Source organism: Sciurus vulgaris, assembly GCF_902686455.1.
Source record: "Sciurus vulgaris genome assembly, chromosome: X".
Taxonomy (NCBI): domain Eukaryota; kingdom Metazoa; phylum Chordata; class Mammalia; order Rodentia; family Sciuridae; genus Sciurus; species Sciurus vulgaris.
Window position 1 is genome coordinate 44682034 of NC_136471.1, and position 23594 is coordinate 44705627.

General features: G+C 37.4%; 1 protein-coding gene and 1 pseudogene across 2 annotated transcripts in view; one reads left to right on the plus strand and one right to left on the minus strand.

Annotated features, from left to right (window-relative positions):
• LOC306651552 (26S proteasome non-ATPase regulatory subunit 3-like) overlaps nt 1–1110 on the minus strand; it is a gene marked incomplete at its 5' end in the record, with an annotated part of 62019 nt that extends 60909 nt beyond the window's left edge. The window contains 2 exons of the mRNA XM_079124228.1: nt 782–908; nt 1014–1110. Of these exons, the coding sequence (XP_078980354.1) occupies nt 782–908; nt 1014–1110 (224 nt within the window). The remainder of the gene's footprint in view (nt 1–781; nt 909–1013) is intronic.
• A 9458-nt stretch (nt 1111–10568) lies between these two features.
• On the plus strand, nt 10569–11368 carry LOC306652017 (FGFR1 oncogene partner 2 homolog; annotated as a pseudogene). Its single transcript has one exon. The product of its transcript is annotated as an FGFR1 oncogene partner 2 homolog (transcript).
• Nucleotides 11369–23594: the final 12226 nt, after the last annotated feature.

Here is a 23594-nt window from a genome sequence, read left to right on the forward strand (position 1 = left end):
CACAAAGGACTTAATATCAGCATAATACAGTGATGCATCCACACCAAATATTTATAACAGCTCAATTCACAATAGCTAAAGTATGGATAGTATAGTATAGTACACACACACACACACACATACACAATGAAATATTACTCACCCTTAAAGAGTGGAATTATGGCATTTACTGGTAAATGAATGGAAGCGCAGAATATTATGCTAAGCGAAATAAACCAATCCCAAAGACCCAAAGGTGTAATATTTTCTCTGATATGCTGATGCTAATTCACAATGAGGGGGGAAGAATAGAGGTACTTTGGATCAGGCAGAGGGAGTGAATGGAAGGAAGGGGGCATGGGTGTAGGAATGACAGTAGAATGAATTGGACATTATTACCCTATATACATGTATGATTACATGACCTGTATAACTCTACATCATGTATAATCAGAAGAGTAAGAAGTTATACTCCATTTATGTATAATGTGTTAAAATACATTCTACTATCATACACAACTAATTAGTACAAATAAATAAAAAACTGTGTCTCTATTGGTAGCAGATAAGCCTAAGAGGCCAATGGAAACAATGAAATTTTGAGTCTTCCAGGGCTCTTGCATTTTGAACACTATACAGCAGTTTTGCTGACAAAGGTAGAATTAAGAGAACAGGGCTCACCTGAACTTCCAGGGCTTGTTTAAAGGAACCTGAGGACCTTAACCATCCACTGCATGCAGGGCATGTCAATCCTCACTTCTCAGCTAATGAGCTTTGGGCGGGCGCTCCAGGAGGGACTCACCCTTTGTTGACACTTCCGGGCTCCGCCCCCATGGCCAGCATATCAGAAACTTTCCCTCCTGTCTCACAGCAGCACAGCTGCAGCAGGTCGCTCTTCCCGCCTCCTTCACGTACTTCCTGGCACGAGCCTGCACAGGCGCAGTCTCAGTGTACTAGTTTGTGGGCTGTGCCCCCTCTGGCTCCGCCCCCATCTCCCAGCATGCCCTGTGGCAGAAGTCTTCCCCTCCCCTCACAGCACGCCTCTGCGTGGCCGCCATCTTTGCTGCCGGTGTCGTCGTAGCCGGATTGTTGCTCGCGTCCGCTTCTTTGCCGACTTGTCTCTTGGGCCATGTCTGACAACGAGCAAGACCTGGTCCCAGGTGGCCAGAGCGAAGCTGATGAAGAGGGAGGCCTGGACCCCAGGTCCCTCGGAGGTGCCGTGGTGCCTGTGGAGTGGTTGGCTGCAGTGGCAGAAGTTGCGGCTTTCCTGGCGTTCCAGATGATTGTAAAAGCCTTTGAGGAGAAGGGGCATGAGGAGGAAGTGGCCTGGCCCGCCACCATGGAGAACAAGAATATAGAGCCTGTAGAAAAGGAGGAGGAGGAGGCGGCAGAGGAGGAGGAAGAGGAAGAGCTGAAGGCAGACCACTACAAGGAAGTGGAGGGCGACTGTGGTGAGGAAGATGAAGAAGATAACGAGGAAGAAAGTGGCGAGCATGAGGACTACAGCGAGGAAGAGGAAGAGGAGGAGGAGGAATGTGCGGCAGCTGCAGGTGCCTGTGAGTTTCTGGTGGCATTTCAGTCCGTGTTCGGGATCTGGTCCCTTCCCTTCTCCAGGGTGTCTACTATAATGGCCTCACCCTGGTTGCGCTCCGCACGGGCCTCGTGGTGGGCAGGAGCCACCCCATAGACACCCGGGGAGCTGGTAGAGGAGCACCAGCGTTGGGAGTGGGGAGGACCTGGGCGTCGGAGCCGAGGTCTGGGAGGAGGAATACCTGGCAGAGGGATCCCCGTCCTGGGTGGCCGAGGACCCTGTAAACAAGCAGCATCCCAGAAGGCTGAGGAAGTGGCAGCAGAGGACAAGGCCTAGGAGGGTGGGACCTCGCCTAGGATTCAAGACTAGCGAGGCTGGGACCTGTGCACTTGAGAGGGCCCAGGTTGCCAAGTAGCAGCCAAGTCCTCCTGGCCTTGCAGCCTCTGTTAGCATGCCTGGCTTGCTTGCAGGCCATGCACAGATCTCGCCTGCCTGAGTAAGCAATGGGTCAAAATTCCCCAAAAAATTATGTCCCACTGTGTCCAACTAGAAGCCCAATTCTCGAAAGACTTTGCAGTCTTGAGAATAACTATGCTGCCTTCTACCAACCTCAGTTGGTAAAAGATCTGAGACAATGCAATATATGAGTGCACAAACTTGAATGTCAGTGGTTAGATGTTCAGGAAGGACCTCTGAAAGAAATGGAGAGAGCCTGAAGGCAAAGGACAGACAAGTGGCATTCCTCACTAGTGGTTGACAACTTTTTAAAAATGTGAGGTTTCTTGGTAGTATGATCCAAAAAAAAAAAAAAAAAAGAAAAGTGAACCAATACTAGAGCACATCACAGGTGTAAACATTCTCTTTTCAGGAATCGAGGAACCAGTGAGGTTCACCATAGAATTTTTCTTAAGTCAAATTAATGCTTTTCAAGAAAGTTCTGATAAAAAGCATAATGTGATCAGGTGCAGATGATTCTTTTCCCTTTTTCTCCCAAGTGTCTGAAATAATCAGCAGCACTGGGTGTGGAATAGGAAAGGAAAGGAGGGATATCACCTTGAAAACTACTAAGCAGAAGAAATGTGAGGGCCATGGAAAATGTTGTATTAGCCAGTAGGAACTAACCTGGATATTTCTTTCTTTTGTATATTTCTTTCATTCAGATTTTCCTGAGAGTAGATTACTGGGTGCTGAAACCAAGTATAAGCTGGGATTTTATTTCCGTGACTTTCTGGTCCCTGAGCCTCTGTCATTTCTGGCTAAAGAAGCAACTGCATATAACTATGAAATTTCTGATGAAGAGTCTGAAGAATCTGGAGTTGAGGAGGATGAAGAGGAAGTGGATGAAAATGAAGATCTAGAAGAAGGACCCAAAAAGGATCTGGACTCAGCAGAGGGCCGCTTCTTTTAGGCATTCAGGTATTGGTTTAGAGACTTTAGTATTAACTGACCATTCCTGATACCCATCTGTTAGTTCTGGTTTTATGTTTTATAATTTTCAGTCTTCGCAAAATCAAACATTGCTACCATTTTTAAAATTTTACTGTTAATAATGTGATAAACAAAGGCAATATATTCTGACATGTATTTCACGCCAGTTACATGCACTTTATCCTATAGCTTTAAATACATATATGAAATTTATCAGACATGGTAATGGAGAGTAGTGGAGAAAGGTCACCAGAAGAAGCAACTGAAATGCTGAGGCCAGGCTTTTAATCACTTGGCCACAGAAAGGTAGTTGCTTACACCAACAGCATGTTTGACAAGGTTGACTGGAAGTTAAGGATGTTAAGTAAGGTCACATTTCATAACTACTACGTAAATACAATTTAGATTTAGTTTTCATAAAATATTCAAACAAAAAGAAAGACTTTTTTATTATGAATCAATTAAATCTTATATTTTCTGTGTATTTTTTCTCCTAAATTTTTACATCTGGACCTCAGAAAACATCTTCCTTCTAATTTTGCATGTATAAAAACTTATGGCCTGGGAATTTAATGGAATATATATATCTAGTTTGTGTAAAAACGTACTGGTAGGAAGATTCAATTTAATCATTGAGTGTCCTCTTAAGAATAAAGCATTTATTTTGGTATGTAAGAGGGCAAGGTGGTTGATGTGATCAGGTGATTAAAGCCATCAAAGGCCTGAGCACATCCACACCTAAAGTTCTTTTTACAAGAGGAAAGTGTTTTGGTTTCTACTCACTGAGACCACAGATATACATAACATTGATTCAGATTTAGAAAGTATGTGTTAATGGCATACAAATGTTAATTGTCCTTTGCTTCGTTCTACAGTTGGAAAGCATAGAAAGAAATGGATGGAGAAGAAACAGTGAATTTGTTCTTCATTAGTTTTCTACTTTTCATTTGCCCAGAACACTGAATTGTTCCAAAGTTCATCGCACCAAAAAAGACATCAATTGACATTTGTCTTTATGTTAACATTTTGCTGATATATTTGACTGCATTTGTTCTGTTAAAAATAAAAGCTTGTTTGAAATGCATAAGCTGCACATTATTTTTGTGAATAACTGACTCAAATCTAACTTTATACCTTTTTTCTCTTTTGGCCCACCTTGCTCTCACTAAAATGAATTTGTTTCCACTCTGCAGCCAACCTGTTTTAAATTATTTTATTGTAATCCAAAAGAGTCTAATATTTAAAGTTATAAACAATTTGTGTAATGAAAGAAATGAAGAGCTAGTCCCTTCATTTTGTTGGGGGAAAAATTTATGTCCTAACTTGCCAGGAGAACAAATGGTGCTAATGAGCTATTGTTTACCAGCAGCATCAATAGCAGCTGGAAAATTAGAAATGCTAATTCTTGGGCCCCACTGCAGACCTACTGAATTAGGTTTGTAAAGCAGACTAGCAATCAGCATTTTCAAGTCCTTGAGGTATTCCTGATCATATGAAACTTTGAGAACCAGTGATAGTGCAGTGACACAGAAAACTAAAATTCACCCACAGTAGCATCAGCCTTAACTAACCGACATGGTATATGCTATAGTTTGTATCTTGAATATTCCCTAAGGCCCATGTATTAAAGGTTAGTTCCCTAGCCCATGGCACTCTTGGGATGTGATGGAACCTTTAGGAGGTGGGGTCTGGTCACGGACTTGATGTCATGCCCTTGAAGGGGATATTGACACCCTATCTTCTTCCTGTTTCTCTGCCTCCTAGATGTCATCAGGTGAGCAGCTAACTACCATGTGTTCCTGCCATGATTTACTGCCTCATCAGAGACAAAAGCAATGGGCCTAGCAACCATGTACTATAAACCCCTGAAATGGGGACCAAATAAACCTTTTCCTCTTTATAAGAGGATTTGTCTCAGGTGTTTTGTCACAGTAATGGAAAACTCATTAATAGTCTGGTTGCAAGTAAACTGAACACGCTAGAAAAGTCTGGAATGTGGAAGAGAATTGAAATTTAGGGTCCTGATACACAAACACAAAGTCCCCTGGAGGAATGTGTTCATTTCCTGGGCAGTCATAACAAATTATCACAAACTAAATGACAAAACAATTTCATTCTCACAGTTCTGGAGGCTGTAAGTCTGAAATCAATGTGTTGACAAGAGTTGGTTTCTTCTGGCAGCTCAGAGAGTCTGTCCCATGCCTTTTTCCTAGATTCTGGAAGCTGTCATCAATTTTCAGCATCCCTTGGATTCCAAGTGCATGACTACAATCTCTTTTTCCATCTTTGCATAGTTATCCTTTTTTCTCTTGTTTATTAGGCCACCATAGTGGATTAAAAGCACACTGTAATCCATAATATGTCCCCACTGTAACTTGATCACATGTGCAAACACTCATTTCCAAATAAGGTCACAATTGTAGGTTCTGGGGGTTAGGGAACTGTAACATTTCTGTGGGAGACAATTCAACTCATAATAAGGGGCAAAGATGGGGTGGTGGCAGTTAAATATGTATAGGAAGGAAAAATGTAACAATATTTTTGAGACTATGTAGCTGAATTAAACAATTACTTGATTATGAATCTATAGTGAAAGGCATTTGTATAGTTGATGAATACATATATATTATGCAGAAAGATATGTATGAGGAAGATAAATATCTTATTTAGGATAGTATTGTGGAAAGAAATGGAGAATTCAACTGGGATACAAGGCTTCAACTCTCTTTGTAATCTTATGTTCTTAAGTTGGGTGGTGGTTGTATGAATGTAGTATACCCTATGCCCTTGTGTAGGTCTGAATATTTCCTAAGATAAATTAAAATTAAAGTAGGAAATGGGCCTAATATTTGGAAACTGTTTAAGGAAAATAAAGTGATGTAGTTTACCAGAGTGGAGGATCAGAGAAGGGGCATGCCAGGTGTTAAACGTAGAAGACCTGGTTTCTACATTTAGTTAAGGCTGCCTGGATGACTGATAATTAGCATCAATATAATTTTCTATGTTCTCGGTAGTGCATCTCATATCCTAGTGTATATTAAAATTATTTATTTATGTTTGTCAATCTTCTAATGAAAGAATGGACATTTTTTTAAGCTGTCTGTTTTATCTCAACTCCCTAAGGTTTCCCTCCCAGTAATGGGAACAAAGCCCTTAAAGCTGTTCTCTGTTCCCAAACAGAGAGTAAAAGAGTAAATTGAGCCTGATAGCCAGATAGTGCTCAAACAGTAGGATTACCAGAAACTATTGACCAGAATCTACAGCCTGTTGTAAAACATTGTGAAACATGTTGTCAGCAAACCCAGACCCCCTTTGAAACTTCCTGGCAGCTTTGTCCCCCTTTTCCCTTTCATGTGTGACCCCTCCCGATGTGTGGTTTCTGCCTTTATAAACCTACAAGATTTTCTGCTAGGGACTCGACTCCTCGAGTTGGGTCCCAGCGCGCTGGAATAAACACCTCTTGCGGTTTGCATCAAGTGACGCCTCCTGCGGTTGATTGGGGTTGCCGTCCATCCATGGGACAGAGTTGGGGTTTCCTTTTTGGGGGCCTTACACTAGCAATGTATAGGGTGAATGAATTATTTCATACATCTGACCTAAAACAGCTACACTGTATTTTCTATGTAGTGGGTGCTTGAAAAAGGTCTGTTGAAGCAAAGTTAATGTAATTCCACTTTTGTAACTACTGTTGGTATTTAATAAAATGTTATCAATCAGGTAGCAACATGGAAGTGCTCAGAGAACAACAAAAGTCACCATCGCCTCGTTTAAAATGAAAAAAAGACCTTTCATCGCCATTGTTTAAAATGAAAGCACAATCCAAGTCAGAATTTATATATGCAGTGTTATCTGAGGGGACCTGAATTGGTTCTGATTGAATAAGCCGTGCTGGTGTGCTCCCTTGCATTCTCTCTGCCTTCCCCCCTTTCCTCTATTAAAGGCCCTATGTGGGTCCAAGAATCTTTCTGGGTAGTAAGGTTTCAATATGACTCTTGCAAAATTCAGATAGGCGTTGCCAGTGTGATGGCATTAAGAGGTGAGCCATTTAAGAGATGATTACACTAAGAAGATTCTTCCCTCGTGAATGAGAGTTTGATGGAAGGAGTCAGTTCTCTCTTCCCCTCTGTCTTCTATCATGTGAAGATTAAGGAGGAAAAATCCCATCAGATGCCTTTCTTTGATCTTAGACTTCCCAACACCTAGAACTATGAGGAAATAAGTTTGTGTTCTGTACAAATTACCCATTCTTGGTTATTCTGTTATAGCAGCACAAAATGGATTATGACATTGAGTTGCACTCTATTAGACACAAAAAAGACATATGTAATTTTTTCTGAGATAAGTTCATGGGCTTCTGCTGAGACTTCTTAGGAACAATAGTATTAAACTTGTTAGTGCATGTGTGCCAATTCATCTAAAGTTATCTGAGGTACTATACTAGGCCTTTTGAGACCTTAACAAAGGATTTTATAATCATGTCATTAGCCTCATCTTTACACCATGTTTTCTTATAAGGGTTCTGAATTTGATTTTTTCATAGATGCCCTTTCATAACTCTAGTATCACTTGCCATCTGAAGACACTAGGGATTTTCAAAGTAGCAAGTTCTACCTCCTTTTTGTATAAGCTAAAGTATGCCCATTAATTTAACTTTATTTTTTAGTGTTTTTCTATAAAGAGAAAAAAATTGAAGCATCATCAACATCCTGTTTGGAAATGCCCTTTATTATATCACCTATGTCATAAGTACATTTTCTACTCCACATATCACTGTACTAAATAGAAAGGCTTCCCTATCCTTCTGTTTCCAATGACATTTTCCTCAATTCTCCTTAAACTCTCATAGGTCACTTCCACATTAATCATCAGGTTTCTGCTAATATTCTGCTCCAAGCATCTTTGACTTTCACTAGTGCTCTCCTCATACTTCTTTCAATTTCAGCCCTCTGCCCAGTTTCAAAGTTATTACACATTTTATATTTTTTTGTTAGTGGAGCACTCTACTCTTGGTGCCAAATGTCTATTTTAATTTTAATTGTTTACTTGCGTAACAAGCCCCCCAATGGAGTGGCTTAAAAGTACAATTAATGTCTCATGCTTTTGATTGGTCAGGAATTCATGGTGCCTTATCTAGGCGGTACCGTCTTCAGATATCTCATGATATTGTAGTCAAGATGTTAATGTAGTCTCATGCTCTGGGTGATAGTTCATTTTCATTGCTATTAAAAATACCTGAGACTGAGTAGCACATTTATTTCTCATTTTTCTGTAGGCCAGTAAGGTCACAATCAGGGTGCTGGATCGTTGGGTATGTAATGAGGTTCTGTTCCTTATACATAGTGCCATCTATGCTTATTCAAAGGCCAGAAAAGTGGGAAAGCAAAAGGGGTCTAACCCAGTTATCTCTAGCCATGTCAGAGAGAATTAATCCATTCATAAATATGGAGCCTTTACTATTTAATCACTTTACAAAACACCTTACTCCTTAATACTACCACAAAAGTTTTTAAGTTGCAATAAGAATTTTTGATGGGACACTTTCAAATCATATCAACATGATAGCTTGCTTCCTCAAAGAATGAGCAAAGAATGTTTTTTTCTAGAAAGAAAAAGACAAAGCCATAATCCAAGTATTATAAGGCTTAGCCTTAAAGTCACACCCCTTCATTTCCATTATACCTTATTGATCATGGAAGTCAGCTCTTTTAAATGAGGGAAGGTAATATAATAACATATAAACACCAAGATGGTAGGATCACTATCTCAGTGCCTGTGCTGAACCAGTTGTTAAATATGGTACTGGTCTGAGCCCTAGGCTTGAGGGTGCTTATCATGGACCCCATACTTTATTTCAGGGGCTCCATGCCTGTCCTCTTACAGCCTCACCTCTCTGCAAATGGCTTAGAGTCTTGTGCATGTGGGTAAAAGGGATATGCATTCACATTTCATGTTCTCCAATCTAAAACATGCTCCAGTTATTTGGAGTCCTGTATTTGCTGCCCAAGTGACCTCAGTTCCCAGGCTGCAAGAGACCTGTTGGCATCTCTTCACTGGGTTTTTGTTTTCAAGGTTGAGTGTACTGCTAATATATATAACCCCAGGACTCAGACCAAATTTAGGTGATTATATGCAATGAACATGGGAAAAGTGGGCTGCATTATTCACATATTCACACAAAATCTATTATTGTGAGGGCAAAGTTTAGGGTGTATAGAGAAGTGGGGCAGAGTGAATCTAAGGGGCTCAGTTGTGGACCAGTTTCCTTAGATTTGGAGCCCCGTTCCTTGCATTATTTGAAGAGAACATTAAAGAGTCCAAGTATTGTGAAGAGAATTGACCCTGAATAATCCCAACTTTTTGGTATTTGCACTCTTTTGAACTGGGCAGGGTCTTTGACTTCATTCTGATCAACAGAAAAAACACTGCAAAGGTGGTAGGATATTGCTCTCATTATTATAAGATGTATACATACACACATCTAATTTGTGTGGTAATTTGTTATGTAGTAATGGAAACAAATATACTGGACCCAGGAGAGGGTAGCCCTGGAGACTCCAAGTGTCCAAATATGTAGTCTTGAATATCATCCAACCATTCCTGATTTATATTTGTTACTGACAGGTTTATGTTTCTAGATTTCTCAGTAAACAAGGAAAAATATTATTAAAATATACCACAGTATTCTAAATGTGAAACTTGTGTTTTAGATTGATAGGAAGGCATATATGTCACAGTAGAAAACACATTTTACTTAATAGTCTATTAGTTGGTTTAAACTTTTGAAATATTTGTATAACGTGGCATGTAGGCTTACAAATGAACTCTTGCCCAAATCCTGCAAATGTTACAAAAGTTACTGGCAGTGTGGGCTTATGTATTTGTCATATTTTGTTACCTAAGCACAGAAACAGTGAGGTCTCTTCTTTTGGAAAGGGTCTCTTCATCTTGATTTCATAGCCCTTCTTTCTAGAGGACTTGGATCTATAGACCTAATTTCTGGGCAAAGCTGAAATATAATCACCAATTATCTTGCCCCTCTTCCCATGCTTAATCTCAAGGAATTATGCCTTATTTTTTGCTCCAGTAACTACATTCTAAGTCCCTTCAAGTCTCAAGCCGTCCAGTATTGAGTTTGAGAGTGTTTACTCTGTCGCCCACCACTCTGGTCAGCTGTTCTTTCACTACTTCATTTCTGGGCTCTGAAGGAGTTGAGAGTTGCTGCCTAGAGTTTTTCTGCCTTATTTCTCTTTCATTAAATATTCTTTTTTTGGGGGGGGGTACCAGGAACTGAAACCAGGGGCACTTAACAACCAAGTCACAACCCCAGCCCTTTTTATTGTTTTTTATTTTAAGACAGGGCCTCCCTAAGTTGCTGAGACTGGCTTTGAACTTGTGATCCTCTTGCCTCAGCCTCCAGAGCTAAGGGGATTACAGGTGGGCACCACCACACATCCGGCTCCTTAAACATTCTTTTATAAAAGTTTGATTTTGGGGGTAGTTGGGGAGTGCTAGTCGGAGACAGTCAGTGGAGGTTTATCCCGGGTCAGTAATGGGGCTGAACCCTGCTGACTTGCCAGTTGTCCCTGCGGTCTCTGCTGTTCTGCATCTGCTCACTGAAGAGGCAGAGCAAGGGTGTGGAGTCTTTTCCCTTGGGTGTGTAAGTCCCAGTTGACAGAGGTCCTAGTCTCCACAGCTGACAGCTGTGAGGAATTGAGAGCAGAGTATTCTTTTAGAAATGAGTTGCACAATTTGAGGAGGCACTTGCCGATGCTAAAGCCCTGTTGAAAGATTGAGAGATCATAACCATGCAGGAGAATCTCTGATTGAGCAAACCACAGCTCTCAAAAAGCGGGTAGAAGCAATGAAGCAGTATCAGAAAGAAATTCAAGAACTTAATGAAGTCACAAGACATTGGCCATGGTCCACATTAAGTATGGGAATCCAGCAAGAAAACATACAAATCAGAGAATTGCAACAAGAGAACAAAGAATTGCATACATCCCTGGAAGAACATCAGTCTACCCTGGAACTTATAATGAGCAAGTATTGAGAACAAATGTTTAGATTGCTCGTGGCTAGTAAAAAGATGATCCAGGTATAATAATGAAGTTAAAGGAGCAGCATTCCAAGGAGTTACAAGCACAGGTTGACCAGATAACTGAAATAGCAGCAGTGATGAGGAAAGCCATTAAAATTGACAAGCAACAGGGTTGCAAGGAGCAGGAACTAATATTTCAACTTGAACAACAAAACAAAGGCTTGGGAGAGATCCTTCAAATAACTGGAGAATGATTTTTGAAGATGCATCAGAAAGCACATCTTTGTCAGCATTAGTAACCAACAATGACCTGAGTCTGAGGAGGAGCTGAAGGGCTTCCAAGTCTGGGAACTTCATACATGGCTCCAAACTGTCAGTAAAACTGGCCTATAAATGAATGAATGAAGAGAAAATTCAATTTCAATCAATCCTTTTTTTCCCTCTATAGTTTTTACAGTGCACTGGCTAAGTGATAGCAACAAAAATGCATAGTTATTGGTTTTAAACTTTATTCCAAAACATAATTGAAAATAGAAACTGAGCCATTGTTAAATTGGTGAAAAAATGAAGGGTTTTCACAGTGACTGCTAAACATGCCAAGAGCTTTCAGCAGTGGTGTTGGCTTTCTGGATGATGAATAAACTTGACCATTTCCCGTAAATGTATGGGAATTCATAGAATTATTCCAATTTATAATATTTTGCAATGGTTTTGTGAATGGAAGATCCTCATACTCAATTTAGTCCTTCCTGTTTGGTGTCAGAATTAACAAACAGCTTATGTACAATAAGACTTTTACATTAGTGATTGCCTGTCTCCTTTCCCATTAATTTAATTTTTTTTTTGTCAAAGAAAATTCAGGTTTAAAGGCTATAGTAATGTTTTACATGTACCACAAAAAAGAGAAAATTTAATTATAACTAATTTACCACATAAATGATACTTAGCTAACAGTTGTTCATAACTTGCTGAAGAATATGAAATATCATTTCAGGAATGAAAGAGAAGGAGTATTACTTTCTAAAAAAGAAGATCTTGGACATATTTAGTAGGTTAAACTACTCCTCTGAAAGAGTAAGTTTTGTTTTTTAGTCAATAATGAAAATAAGATTTTTCTATTTTCTGGTTGGTATTTAAGGATATTATATATTTCATTTACTTAACAGTTAAAATGTTTGATATAGTAAAATAGGTATGGTAATTTCAAAGTAAATTCAAAATTCTGCTGGTTTATCAAATCCTTTTTTTAAGTCTTTACTTAAGATACAGAAAAATAGACTCAAATTTAAAAAAAATATTTTAAAACTACATCTGGTCCTCATTCCCTTAAGATTTTTTTTTAAAAATAACTTTTCGTTTCTGAAGAGGGTTGGAAATATATGGATTCACAAGTATTGGTTTTATTAAAAAATATCAAACAGTATGTAGATATTGTTTTAAAGCCACCAGATATAGAAATTTTCTTTAACTCTAGTTAAAACCTAAATTTTCCTTTATTTTATAGTGATCATAGAATAAATGAGTATCAAATATGATTACTTATAATATACTCATTTGTATTACATGCTGAAATTACCACAAATAGAAAATTCTACTTTTGAGTATATAATTTGTTAAAGAAATATCATGTCATGTGATGATTTTATGTATAATTTCATATACTTTAAAATTCAAAACGAGTTTTCACTTTAGAAATTTCTATATTAAGTTTGGCAAGAGAGGGTTGATGGAGCTTACTGATTAGTAAAGGGCTAATGGCCCAACATGTGAGGTTTGGCATGTTTCCATTGTCTTAGGGTACCCAGGTCTTAACATATTGACATATATGGTTTGGAATGTTAGGCATTGGCTTGTTAGCTCCCGATTGGTTGTTTGCCAAAGGCCAGTCCTAATCTAGTAGCCTTCCTGGAATCGGCTACCTAGGCCTGAAATCTTTCATGCCCTAAATGCAGCCTGTCATGGCCGCAGTTTAGCTCCCTTTTCAATAGGTGCCAAAAACATATATTGGAGAAAGAATAGCCTCTTCAACAAATGGTAATGGGGAAACTGAATATTCATATGCAGAAGATTGAGACTTGATTCCTTTCCTTAGTCTAAAAAACAAAAACAAAAAAGAACCAGAACTTTTTTTTTAGTTTGTTGAGGAACACCCATACTGCTCTCCATACTAATTAGCTATACTAATTTACATTCCTGCCAACATTGTATTAGAGTTCAATGCAAGACCTTAAATTACTAGAAGGAAACATAGGGGAGATTTTTTGGTATAGGCAGTATTCCATACATTATGTAGCTTTCCAAAGTCACTGACAACTCCATTGATTCTACTATAATAATTTACATTTGTACCAACAATGTGCAAGAGTTCATTTTTCTCCAGATCCTTGCTGACACTTGTCTTTTGACTTTTTAAAAAATATTGTTTTAGTTGTCAGTGGACCTTTATTGTATTTATTTATATGCAGTGCTGAGAACTGATCCCAGTGCCTCACACATGCTAGGCAAGAGCTCTACCACTGAGCTACAACTCCAGCCCCTATCTTTTGACTCTTTGATAATTGCTGTTATAATTACAGTGGGTTGATATCTTGTGGTTTTGTTTTGCGTTTTGCTGATGACTAGTGATGGTATGCATTTTTTTCATATACTTGTTGGCCATTTGTATTTCTATTCAGGTTTTTTTTTTCACATTTTAAAATCAAGATTATTTTGCCATGGAGGATTTGGTTCCTTATATATTTTAGATGTTAACCTTTTGTTAGGTGTAGAGTCTGTAAATATATATGTTCTCCAATTATATAGGCTGTGTCCTTACTTGTTTCCTTTGCTGTGCAAAAATCTTTTAGCTCGATTTAATCCTTTTTGTCTCTTTTTGCATTTGTTGTGAACAAAGACTTTAAACCAACTATCTTAAGTATTCCCAAATATCTAAGGAAAACCAGAACAACATTTCAATAAATATGGGACGTAACTAAAAAGAATTTAAGAGGAGGGACCAAATAGAACGTCTGGAGGTTGAAAGTACAATAACCGAAATCCCAAATTCACTGGAACATTTCAACAACAGATTTGAATGGGTAGATGAAAGAATATGTCAATGAAATGGAAGGTAGATCAATTAAAATTATATAGGCTAAGAAGGAGAAAGAAAAAGAATTAAGAAACATGAACAGAATCTTATAGAAATAGGGAACACCATCCAACATATCAAAATATATATCTTGGTAGTACCAGAAGAAGTGAAGGGAAAAGGTCAAGAGAACATTTGAAAATATAATGATGAAAAACTTTCCGAATTTGATTTTAAATATACAAATAGAAGGGACAATAAAAGGAAAAGGCCAAAAACTGGAGGAAATGCAGGTAAAACAAGGATAAGCCAAGAGCTTCCTTAGTTCATAGAAATCCTTGGAAGTTGAAACTAGAAAGACTGTGGAAATCCATCTAACTCATTCTCTTAAAGAGTAGTGAATCATGCTCCAACACGGGAAGGAAACTGGATTAAGAAGGCACATACATAGTACATGAAAGTATCAGAACCAGATCAAGGGCTGCTAACTTAAAGCTTAGGGACAAGCTTGCCTTGTAAGCATAAGGCCCTGGGTTCGATCCCCAGCACCAAAAAAAACAAACAAACAACAACAAAAAAAAACCAAAAACTTGGTCTGGGGAGATAGCTCAGCTGGTAGGTGCTTGCCTCGCAAGCACAAGGCCCTGAGTTCGATCCCCGGAACTGCAAAACAAACAAACAAACAAACAAACAAACAAAAAGCTTAGGGACAAGACTGTCTTCCTGTCTTCAAATCAGGTCTCTCACCTGGCTGTGGTGGAGCACACCTGCAATTTCAGTGGCTGGGGAGGCTGAGGCAGAAGGATCATGAGTTCAAAACCAGCCTCAGCAACTTAGTGAGGCCCTAAGCAACTCAGTAAGACCCTGTCTCTAAATAAAATATAAAAAAGGGCAAGAGATGTGGCTCAGTGGTTAAGCGCCCCTGGGTTCAATCCCTAGCACCAAACAAAAAGCCATAACCAAACCAAACAAACAAAAACCCAAATCAGATTCCTCTCTCTCTCTCTCTCTCTCTCTCTCTCTCTCTCTCTCTCCATCCTCCTACTTTCCTTGTAGCTTATAAGAGGATAAACCCTTGAATGATTTAGAATCAGAAGAAAGGATCTGAACTGAGCAGAATTTACAAAGGAAGGGAGCACATAATTTTACCTACACTTTGAAGGGCTGATCCAATGCTAACTTAAGATCCCATGGGGTATAATATGTCATAGAATCAAAACTCAGATCAGGGAAGGATTCTGTCATTCAGTTCACTTTTATGAGTATTACTGACATCTCTGATATGTGACTATATTCTTTATTAGAAGATTTTTTTCTGATATACTGGTCATATCAGGATTGTGTTGCTTTTGTCCAAAAGCCATTTTAATATTTAGAGCATAGCAGATGTGATATCAGCTTTAAAATAAATTAGTAGGATTAAAATAAACCAAATAAAAGTTCATTACTAAGACTAAGAATGCCTTATATTTTAAGATCATGTTCTTAAAAGGTGTCATGTAATTCATGAATCTCAGGTCATGTTATGTGCAGCAATTGATGTCATCATTTTTAATGTTATCAGTACAAAATATAAAATTCCACAGGTTATGACTGCATCCATTCTGTGTAGTAATGTAGTTGATTTTTTGTCTTCTACTCCCACAGACTTCAACAATAAATCTAGATTCACAGGGACAGAAAAGGAAAAAAAAAAACTGAAAATGTTGAAGGAGTTCCCACAGAGGCACAGGTGTGGAAACATCCATCTGTAAAACCTGCAATGGACACACAGAAGTTCATCTGAATTTGTAAATAAAAGATAAAGTGAAAATTAACACAAATTTATGTTCCATGTAGCTATTCTGAGACACTCTATTTCTTAAATACAGGTAACATTTAAAAATCACCCATTTTTAATAGCTTCTCTGGGGAATACTTGATGTACAATTAATTGTATATATTTACATTTAATTACAGGAACTAATTTTTTTATTTTTACAGACTGAATTTTGACTCACTGTACACAAATGGGGTACATCTTTTTGTTTCTATGGTTGCGCACAATGTAGATTCATACCATTCATATAATCATACATGTACCTAGGGTAATGATGTCTGTCTCAGTCCACCATCTTTCATACCCCTGCCCCCTCCTCCTTCTCACTTCCCTCTACATAATCTAAAGTTCCTCCATTCTTTTCTCACCCCTCAGCTCCCATCCTCATTATATAGCATCATCCAGTTATTGGGGAAAACATTCAACCTTTGGTTTTTGGGGATTGGCTTATTTCACTTTGCATGTATTCTCTAATTCCATCCATTTTTTCTGCAAATGCCATAATATTATTCTTCTTTATGGCTGAATAGTATTCCATTGTATATATATACCTCAGTTCCTTTATCCATTCATCTTTTGAAGGGCATCTAGGTTGGTTCCACAATCTAGCTATTGTGAATTGAGCTGCTATAAACATTGATGTGACTGCATTAACTGTAAAATTTGATATAAAATTTAACATGTAGCCTAAATTGTGGTGCACACCTGTAATCTCAGCAACTGAGGAGGCTAAGGCAGGAAGATTGTCAGGCTTAAAGCCAGCATCAGCAATTTAGTGATGCCCTAAGCAACTTGGTGAGATATTATCTCAAAATAAAAAGTAAAAAGGGCTCAGGATATAGCTCAGTGATTAAGTGCCCCTGGGTTCAATCCCTGGTATAAAAAAAAAATGACATATGGGGTATCCAAACACAGATGGAAGTAAGTTCCAGTGTTTCACAGCACAGTGGGATAATTACAGTTCACAAGAATCTATTACATCAGTGGTGCATGCCTGTAATCCCAACAGCTCAGGAGGCTGTGGCAGGAGGATTGCAAAGTTCAAAGCCAGCCTCAGCAAAAGTGAGGCACTAAGCAACTCAGTGAGACCCTGTCTCAAAATAAAATGCAAAATAAACTGGGGATGTGACTCAGTGGTCGAGTGCCACTGAGTTCAAACCCCAGTATCCAAATAATAATGAAAAAAGAACCTATAATATGTCTTATGAGTAACTAGAAAGAGTTCAAAGTTTCCAAATACAAAGTAATGGTAATGAGAAGGAAATATTAATTACCCTAATTTGATCAGTACACATTATATACACGTATTGAAATATCATATTGTACCCCATCAATATGTATGATCATTATATTATTTAAAAACCTTTTTTAATGTTGAGAAGGAAATGTTAACTATCCCAATTTGATCATTATACATTGCATATAGGTATCACATCACCATACTATACTTCATAAACATGTACAATTAAAAATTAATAATAAAATATTTCAAAAAGTTTTGACATATCAATACATCTATAAAATGATCACCATAATCAAGATAGAGAACATACCTATCATTCCCCAAAGTTTCTCTTTCCCTTCTCCCACCTTCCACCTCAATCCTCAGACTACTTTTGATTTGATTTCTGTCACTGTAGACTAACTTATAGAATTTTAGATAAATGTAATTACAGAGTATGTACCCATTTTGGTCTAATTTCTTTCACTCAGTAAATTATTTTGAGATTCATCCATGATGCAGCACATATCAATAATTTATTTTATTACTGAATAATAATATGTTTTAGGGATGTGCCCTAATTTATTTATTTATTCACATTTTGATGGATATTTTGTTTTTTTCCAGTTGTTTGCCAACACAAATAAAATTACTATGAACATTTATTACAAGACTTTGAATGAGCATATGATTTTATTATTACTATATATAAATATATAGTAGTCTAGCTCTGACTGGGTTATATGGTAGATGAATGTTTAACATTTTTTTAAAGAAATTGCCTAAGTATTTTAAAAAGTGGTTATACATTTTTATGTTCCCAACAGCAGTTTATGATTATTCTACTTGTTTCTCATTCATGTCAATACTTGCTATAATTGGTCCAACGAGTTGGTAGTGGCATCTCATTGTGGCTCTAATTTGCATTTTAATAATAAGTAATAATGTTGAAAATTTTTACCCAAGCTTATTTTCCATTGACAAATCTTTGATGAATGCCTTTTGACAACTTTATTTACTGGGATGTTTGTTTTATTTTTGAAATATAAGAGTTCTTTATGTATTCTGAATACTACCGATTATCAGATACGATTTGTCAATATTTTTCCAAGTCTGTGGCTTGGTTTTTCATTCCATTAACAGTAATTTTCGATGTAATTCCAATCAAAATATCAACAGATACCTTTGTAAAATTTGACAAGCTGATATAAAATTCCTACAGAAATGGAAGTGGTGTGGAATAGCCAAATTAAACAAATAAAATGGCAAAATTTTATTTTATGTATTCTGGAATTTTTGTGCTGTATCAAAGCAATATTTTCTTAAACCAAAGTCTCAAAAATTTTCTTATATACCTTCTCTTGAAATTTTATGACTTTAGGTTTTACTTTTATGTATGTGACCCACCTTGATTTAATTTTTCTCTTTGTTTTGGTAACAGGGATTGAGCTCAGGGTGCTTACCCACTGAACCACATCCATGTTGGGAGTAATCCTAGTTCTTGGCTCGCAGCAGTTAATGTCGCAAGTGTGTAAACTTGCGGAAAGGAGCATTCCACTTCTCCTACCTAGGAAAGTAAACAACTGCCGCAAGTTTACCTAGTGTTACCAAGTGTACCAAGTGTATAGGAGCCTGGTGGTCTGATCCCCCATAGCACATTGTGATTGGGCAAGAAACTTATAAAATGTATACCAGTTCTTGCAATAAACAAGTTTGCAGGCTGCTCACCACAAGCCTGCTTTTACCCAACTCCCAGAGTCTGGGGGTCTTGACTCCATGGCCCTTACCTGAGCCTGAGCTAGCCTGGCACCCCTACACATTCCCTGCCCTTTTTGGTTTTTATTTTGAGAAAGGATCTTGGTAAATTGTTTAGGGCCTCGCTAAATTGCTGATGCTGGCTTTAAATTTATGATCCTCTTGCCTCAGTCTCCTGAGTCTCTGGGGATTACAGCCATGTGCTACCTTGCTTGACTTGATTTAATTTTTATATGGGACATTCTATTCACCAAAGCTGTTCTCCTATTTGAGGTTTTTGTTTGTTTGTTTGTTTTTGGTTTTGTTTTTTTGGTATATGGCTGTTTATTTGTTATAACACCATTTATCTTTATTCTAGTGACACACTTTCTTGATTACAATAGCTTCATATTACATCTTGAAATGAGTTAAATTGAATCCTCCAACTTTGTTTTTTTCCCAAAGTTCATTTGGGTATTCCAGATTATTTTTATTTCTATGGGAATTTTAGAATCAGCTTGTCAATGTCTACAAAGGCATTTGCTGAGATTTTGATTGGAATTGTATTGAGTATATAGATCAACTTAGGGAGAAATGGCATTTGAATAATATTTAGTTTTTTTGGACCAAGAATGTGATATATCTCTCTATTTATTTTGAACTTAATTTCTCTCAGTAGGGTTTTGTAGTTTGTGTTGCATAGGTCATTCATATCATTCATCATATTTACCCTTAAATATTTCATATTTTGTGCCATTATAATTGAGCATGCATTTTTCCACAATTTCATTTTCCAACTGTTCATTGCTAGAATACAGAAAGTTAGGGGGATTTTGGTATATTGATTTTGTATCCTAGACACTTACCAAACTGTTTATTTCTAATACATTTTTGTATATGGAATAGGATTTTCTACATAGATTAGCATGCAGTCTACCAAAGAAAAAAGGTAACTTTGATTCTGCCTTTCAATATGGATGACTTTTATGTCCTCTGTTTCTCTCCCTTTCTCCTCCTTTCCCTCCTCCTCCTTCTTCTTTTGACTGATTTTCCCATCTGAAATCATGGATTCTACATTGGATATAAATGGCAAACATGGACATTCTTGTTTTCCTATTTATCTTGGAAAATATTCAGTCTTTCACCATTAAGTATGATGTTAGCTTATTATAAATTCACTTTGTCAGTTTGAAATCAACCTTTTAATTTAAAAAGTAATACTGTATAATACTTTCAGCAGCATGGTAAATTATGTATCCTGAAATACTTTCTTGTGCCACAACACAAGCTGATGAATAAGTTAACAGTAAATATCCTTATAAATACATATGTAATAGTCAGGGTTCTCAAGACAACCAATAAGAGATAGAGACATAGATGGATGGATAAATAATTAGATATACATATGGATAGATAAATAGATGAGAGGGGAATTATTACAATAATTGGCTTATATGTTTATGCAGGCTGAGAATTTGCTATATGACAGGCTATATGCAAGCTGGAGACACTGGGATGCTGATAGCATGGCTCAGTTCAAAATCTGAAAGCCTCCGAATGAGGAAAGCAATGGTGTAACTCTCAATTGTGGTGGGTGAAGTTCAAAGACCAGATGTCCAAGGGCAAGAGAAGAAGAGTTTCCAACTTCCAGGAAAGATAATGAAAATCCTTTTCTCTACTTTTTATTGTTCTATCTTGACCTTCAGACCATTGGATGGTACTTCTCACATTGAAGGTAAATCTTCCCTACTCAGCCCACTGACTCAAGTACCAGTCTCCTTTGGAAACACTCTCACAGATACAACCAGAAGTAATGGTTACCAGTTCTCTAGATATTCCTTAAACCAATCAAGTTGGCATCTAAAAATTCAACAAAACAGCATACCTGAAATTGCAAGAAAATAAAGGGTATCTCCAGAGACTAAAACCAAAGTGGCAGGGTAATACGAAATGTATAAAAAGATTTGAGATCATCAATTCTAGAACCTGTAGTCTCAGGTTTCAACACTTGACATCTTCTCTGGCTGTATCACCTCAATCTCCTTCAAAAGTTCTCTTATTTCTGATCCTTTAATATTGATCTGTTTCAGGACTCTCCTATTTTTTCTTTTTCCTAAATATCTGGTTGATCTAATCTATTACTATTTCAAAGCATCACCTGTATTTGAATCCATGTCCCAGCTTTCTTTACTGAGCTCTCATTTCTCCTGTACAACTACCTAATGGATATCATCTTGTCTTTGGAACAGTAAAATTTCTTCAAATTCATGTCCCGACTATATTTATCTTTTCTCAGCCTGCATGTGTTTCTCCTTCTGAATTAACTAGCTTAGTTATTGATATTATTATTTGGTAGTCATTCAACATTTCTAAGTTTCTCACAAACCCAGTTTTGCAACTACACTATGTTCACATAATTTTTCACCTGAATTACTGCAATAGCTTCCTGCCCAATTCTCTGCAACCAGTCCAGCTGCCTCCAGCCTAACCTCCATGATACCACTAGAGTCATTTTCATTTCCCATTGAACATAACAAAATTTAATGCCCTCAGGCTGTCATATAACATGCAGCATGATCTGAGCCCTAACTACCTTTTCAGCCTCATCTCTTCATTATGTATTCTATCACTCAGTCATCTTGAACAACGTGACATTTCTAGGAGCTTCTATGTTCTTTCTTGCTTTTGTGCATTTACCTATACTGCTCCCTCTGTTCACCTCTCTTTCATTTCACTTGATTCAACAAATTCTGTTGATACTTCAGGACTCAAATCAAGTATCATCAACATTTTCTGTCATTATTTTAGTGAGATGTTGTTCCTAGATATTCCCATATCACTACAGCAGTTATCTTATAATAAGCAATAAATTGTCCATTGGAATTTCCTTATTCCTATAGGTTTCATGAAGGCAGAGTCCTTCACATAGTGGTATTTTTAATTAATATGTTTCAATTAATTAATTAATGAAAGTTGATTATTTCAAATATTGAAATATTGTGGTGGGGTAGGAATAAGACAAAATTTACTTGTTATGGTTTGGATGTGAAGTATCTGACAAAAGCTCACCTGTGAGACAGTGCAAGAAGGTTCAGAGGAGAAATGATTGGGTTGTAGAAGTCTTAACCCAATCAGTGATTTAATCCCCTGATTGGGATTAACTGAGTGGTAACTGAAGTGGTAGGGTGTGGTTGGAGGAGGTGGGAATTGGGGCATGGCTTTGAGTATATAGTTGTATCTGGCAAGTGAATTCTCTCTCTGCTTCCTGATCACTTTGGTGTGAGCTGCTTCCCTCTGCCACACTCTCCTGCCATGATGTCCTTCCTTGCCTTGAGCCCCGAGGAACGGAGCCTGCTGTCTATGGATTGAGACCTCTGAAACCATCAGCCCTCAAATAAACTTTTCCTCCTCTACATTTTTTCTTGTTGGGTCCCTTTAGTCACAGCAGTGAAATAGCCGACTAAAACATCACTGGAAAATATTTAGCTGCACAAGGTCTTGGATTCAATCTCCAGCACCAACACAAAAAACAAACAAACAAACAAACAAAAAACTTTGCTGAGCATTTATTGCCATCTTCAGGGATGACAAAGTAGAAATGATTAAAATACATGCTTTGTTCTCAAGGAGTACAAAATCCAGTAGGAAATGAAATGAAGGTGGTTTTAGCAGAGCAGAGACAAGTCCAGATTCAGTAAGAGAAGCACAAATCACTTAAAAAATACTAATGGTTCTTAAATGGAACAAAGAAGGGAATAATCTGTTGGACTTGTGTTATGAAGCTTTAATCACTCTTTTTCTTAAAAAAATTCTGGTTAAACATATTTGGAAAGAAAATGTCTCCTAAAAGCAGTCATTACCAGGAAGCCAAAAGCAATTTGCAATATCATGTACTAACTACTCTAAGATTCATTACTAAAAAGTCAAGGGTTAAAGTAGAAGAGGCTGAAGATGGTGGAAATAAAGAAAAGGTCAAAAATGAGAGGGTGAAAGAAGTACCAAGTTAAATCAATAGGATGTACTGGGCGTGGTGGCACAGACCTGCAATCCCAGTGACTCAAGAGGCTGAAGCAGGAGGAGTATGAGTTCAGAGAGCCTCAGCAACATAGTAGGGACCTGAACAACTTAGCAAAACCCTGTCTCTAAATAAAATATAAAGAAGGGCTGGGGATGTGGTTCAGTGGTTAAGCATCCCTGGGTTCACTCCTCAGTATAAAAAAAAATCAGTAGAGTGTGTTATTTGTCCTCATTCCATTCCAAAATTAAATTTTGGGTCCTTGGTTTAATTCTCATGATTTTCTGATGATTGTGGTTGTCATCAGGTCCAAGTTAGAGACCAACTAGTGCTTTCTGGGAAAAGCATTATTTGAGGATGGGTGTTTCATCACTTGCTTCTAAATGCTTATTCTGAGTTAAATAGTGTAGATGCTGTACTTTTCTAAAGCTCTTTCAAGGCTCCCAACTCTGAATCTCAAACTGGTTATATTTATATTCAAATTATGTTTTACCAAGAGATTTTATTTCTCATGGTCCTGCCTTGTATTTCTACATTAAAGTCTTTTTCATCTTGAAATTACATTTGGGAGGAAATTTTATTTTCATTCTTCGATCTATTCTTAACTGCTTAAGCATTTTCTCTCAATTTTAAAATTTACAAATTTACAGAATTTACAAATTTAAAATTTACAAATTTAAAATTGTGCTTTTTAAAAAATATCTTTTTAGATGTTTATGAAACTTTATTTTATTCATTTATTTATATGTGGTGCTGAG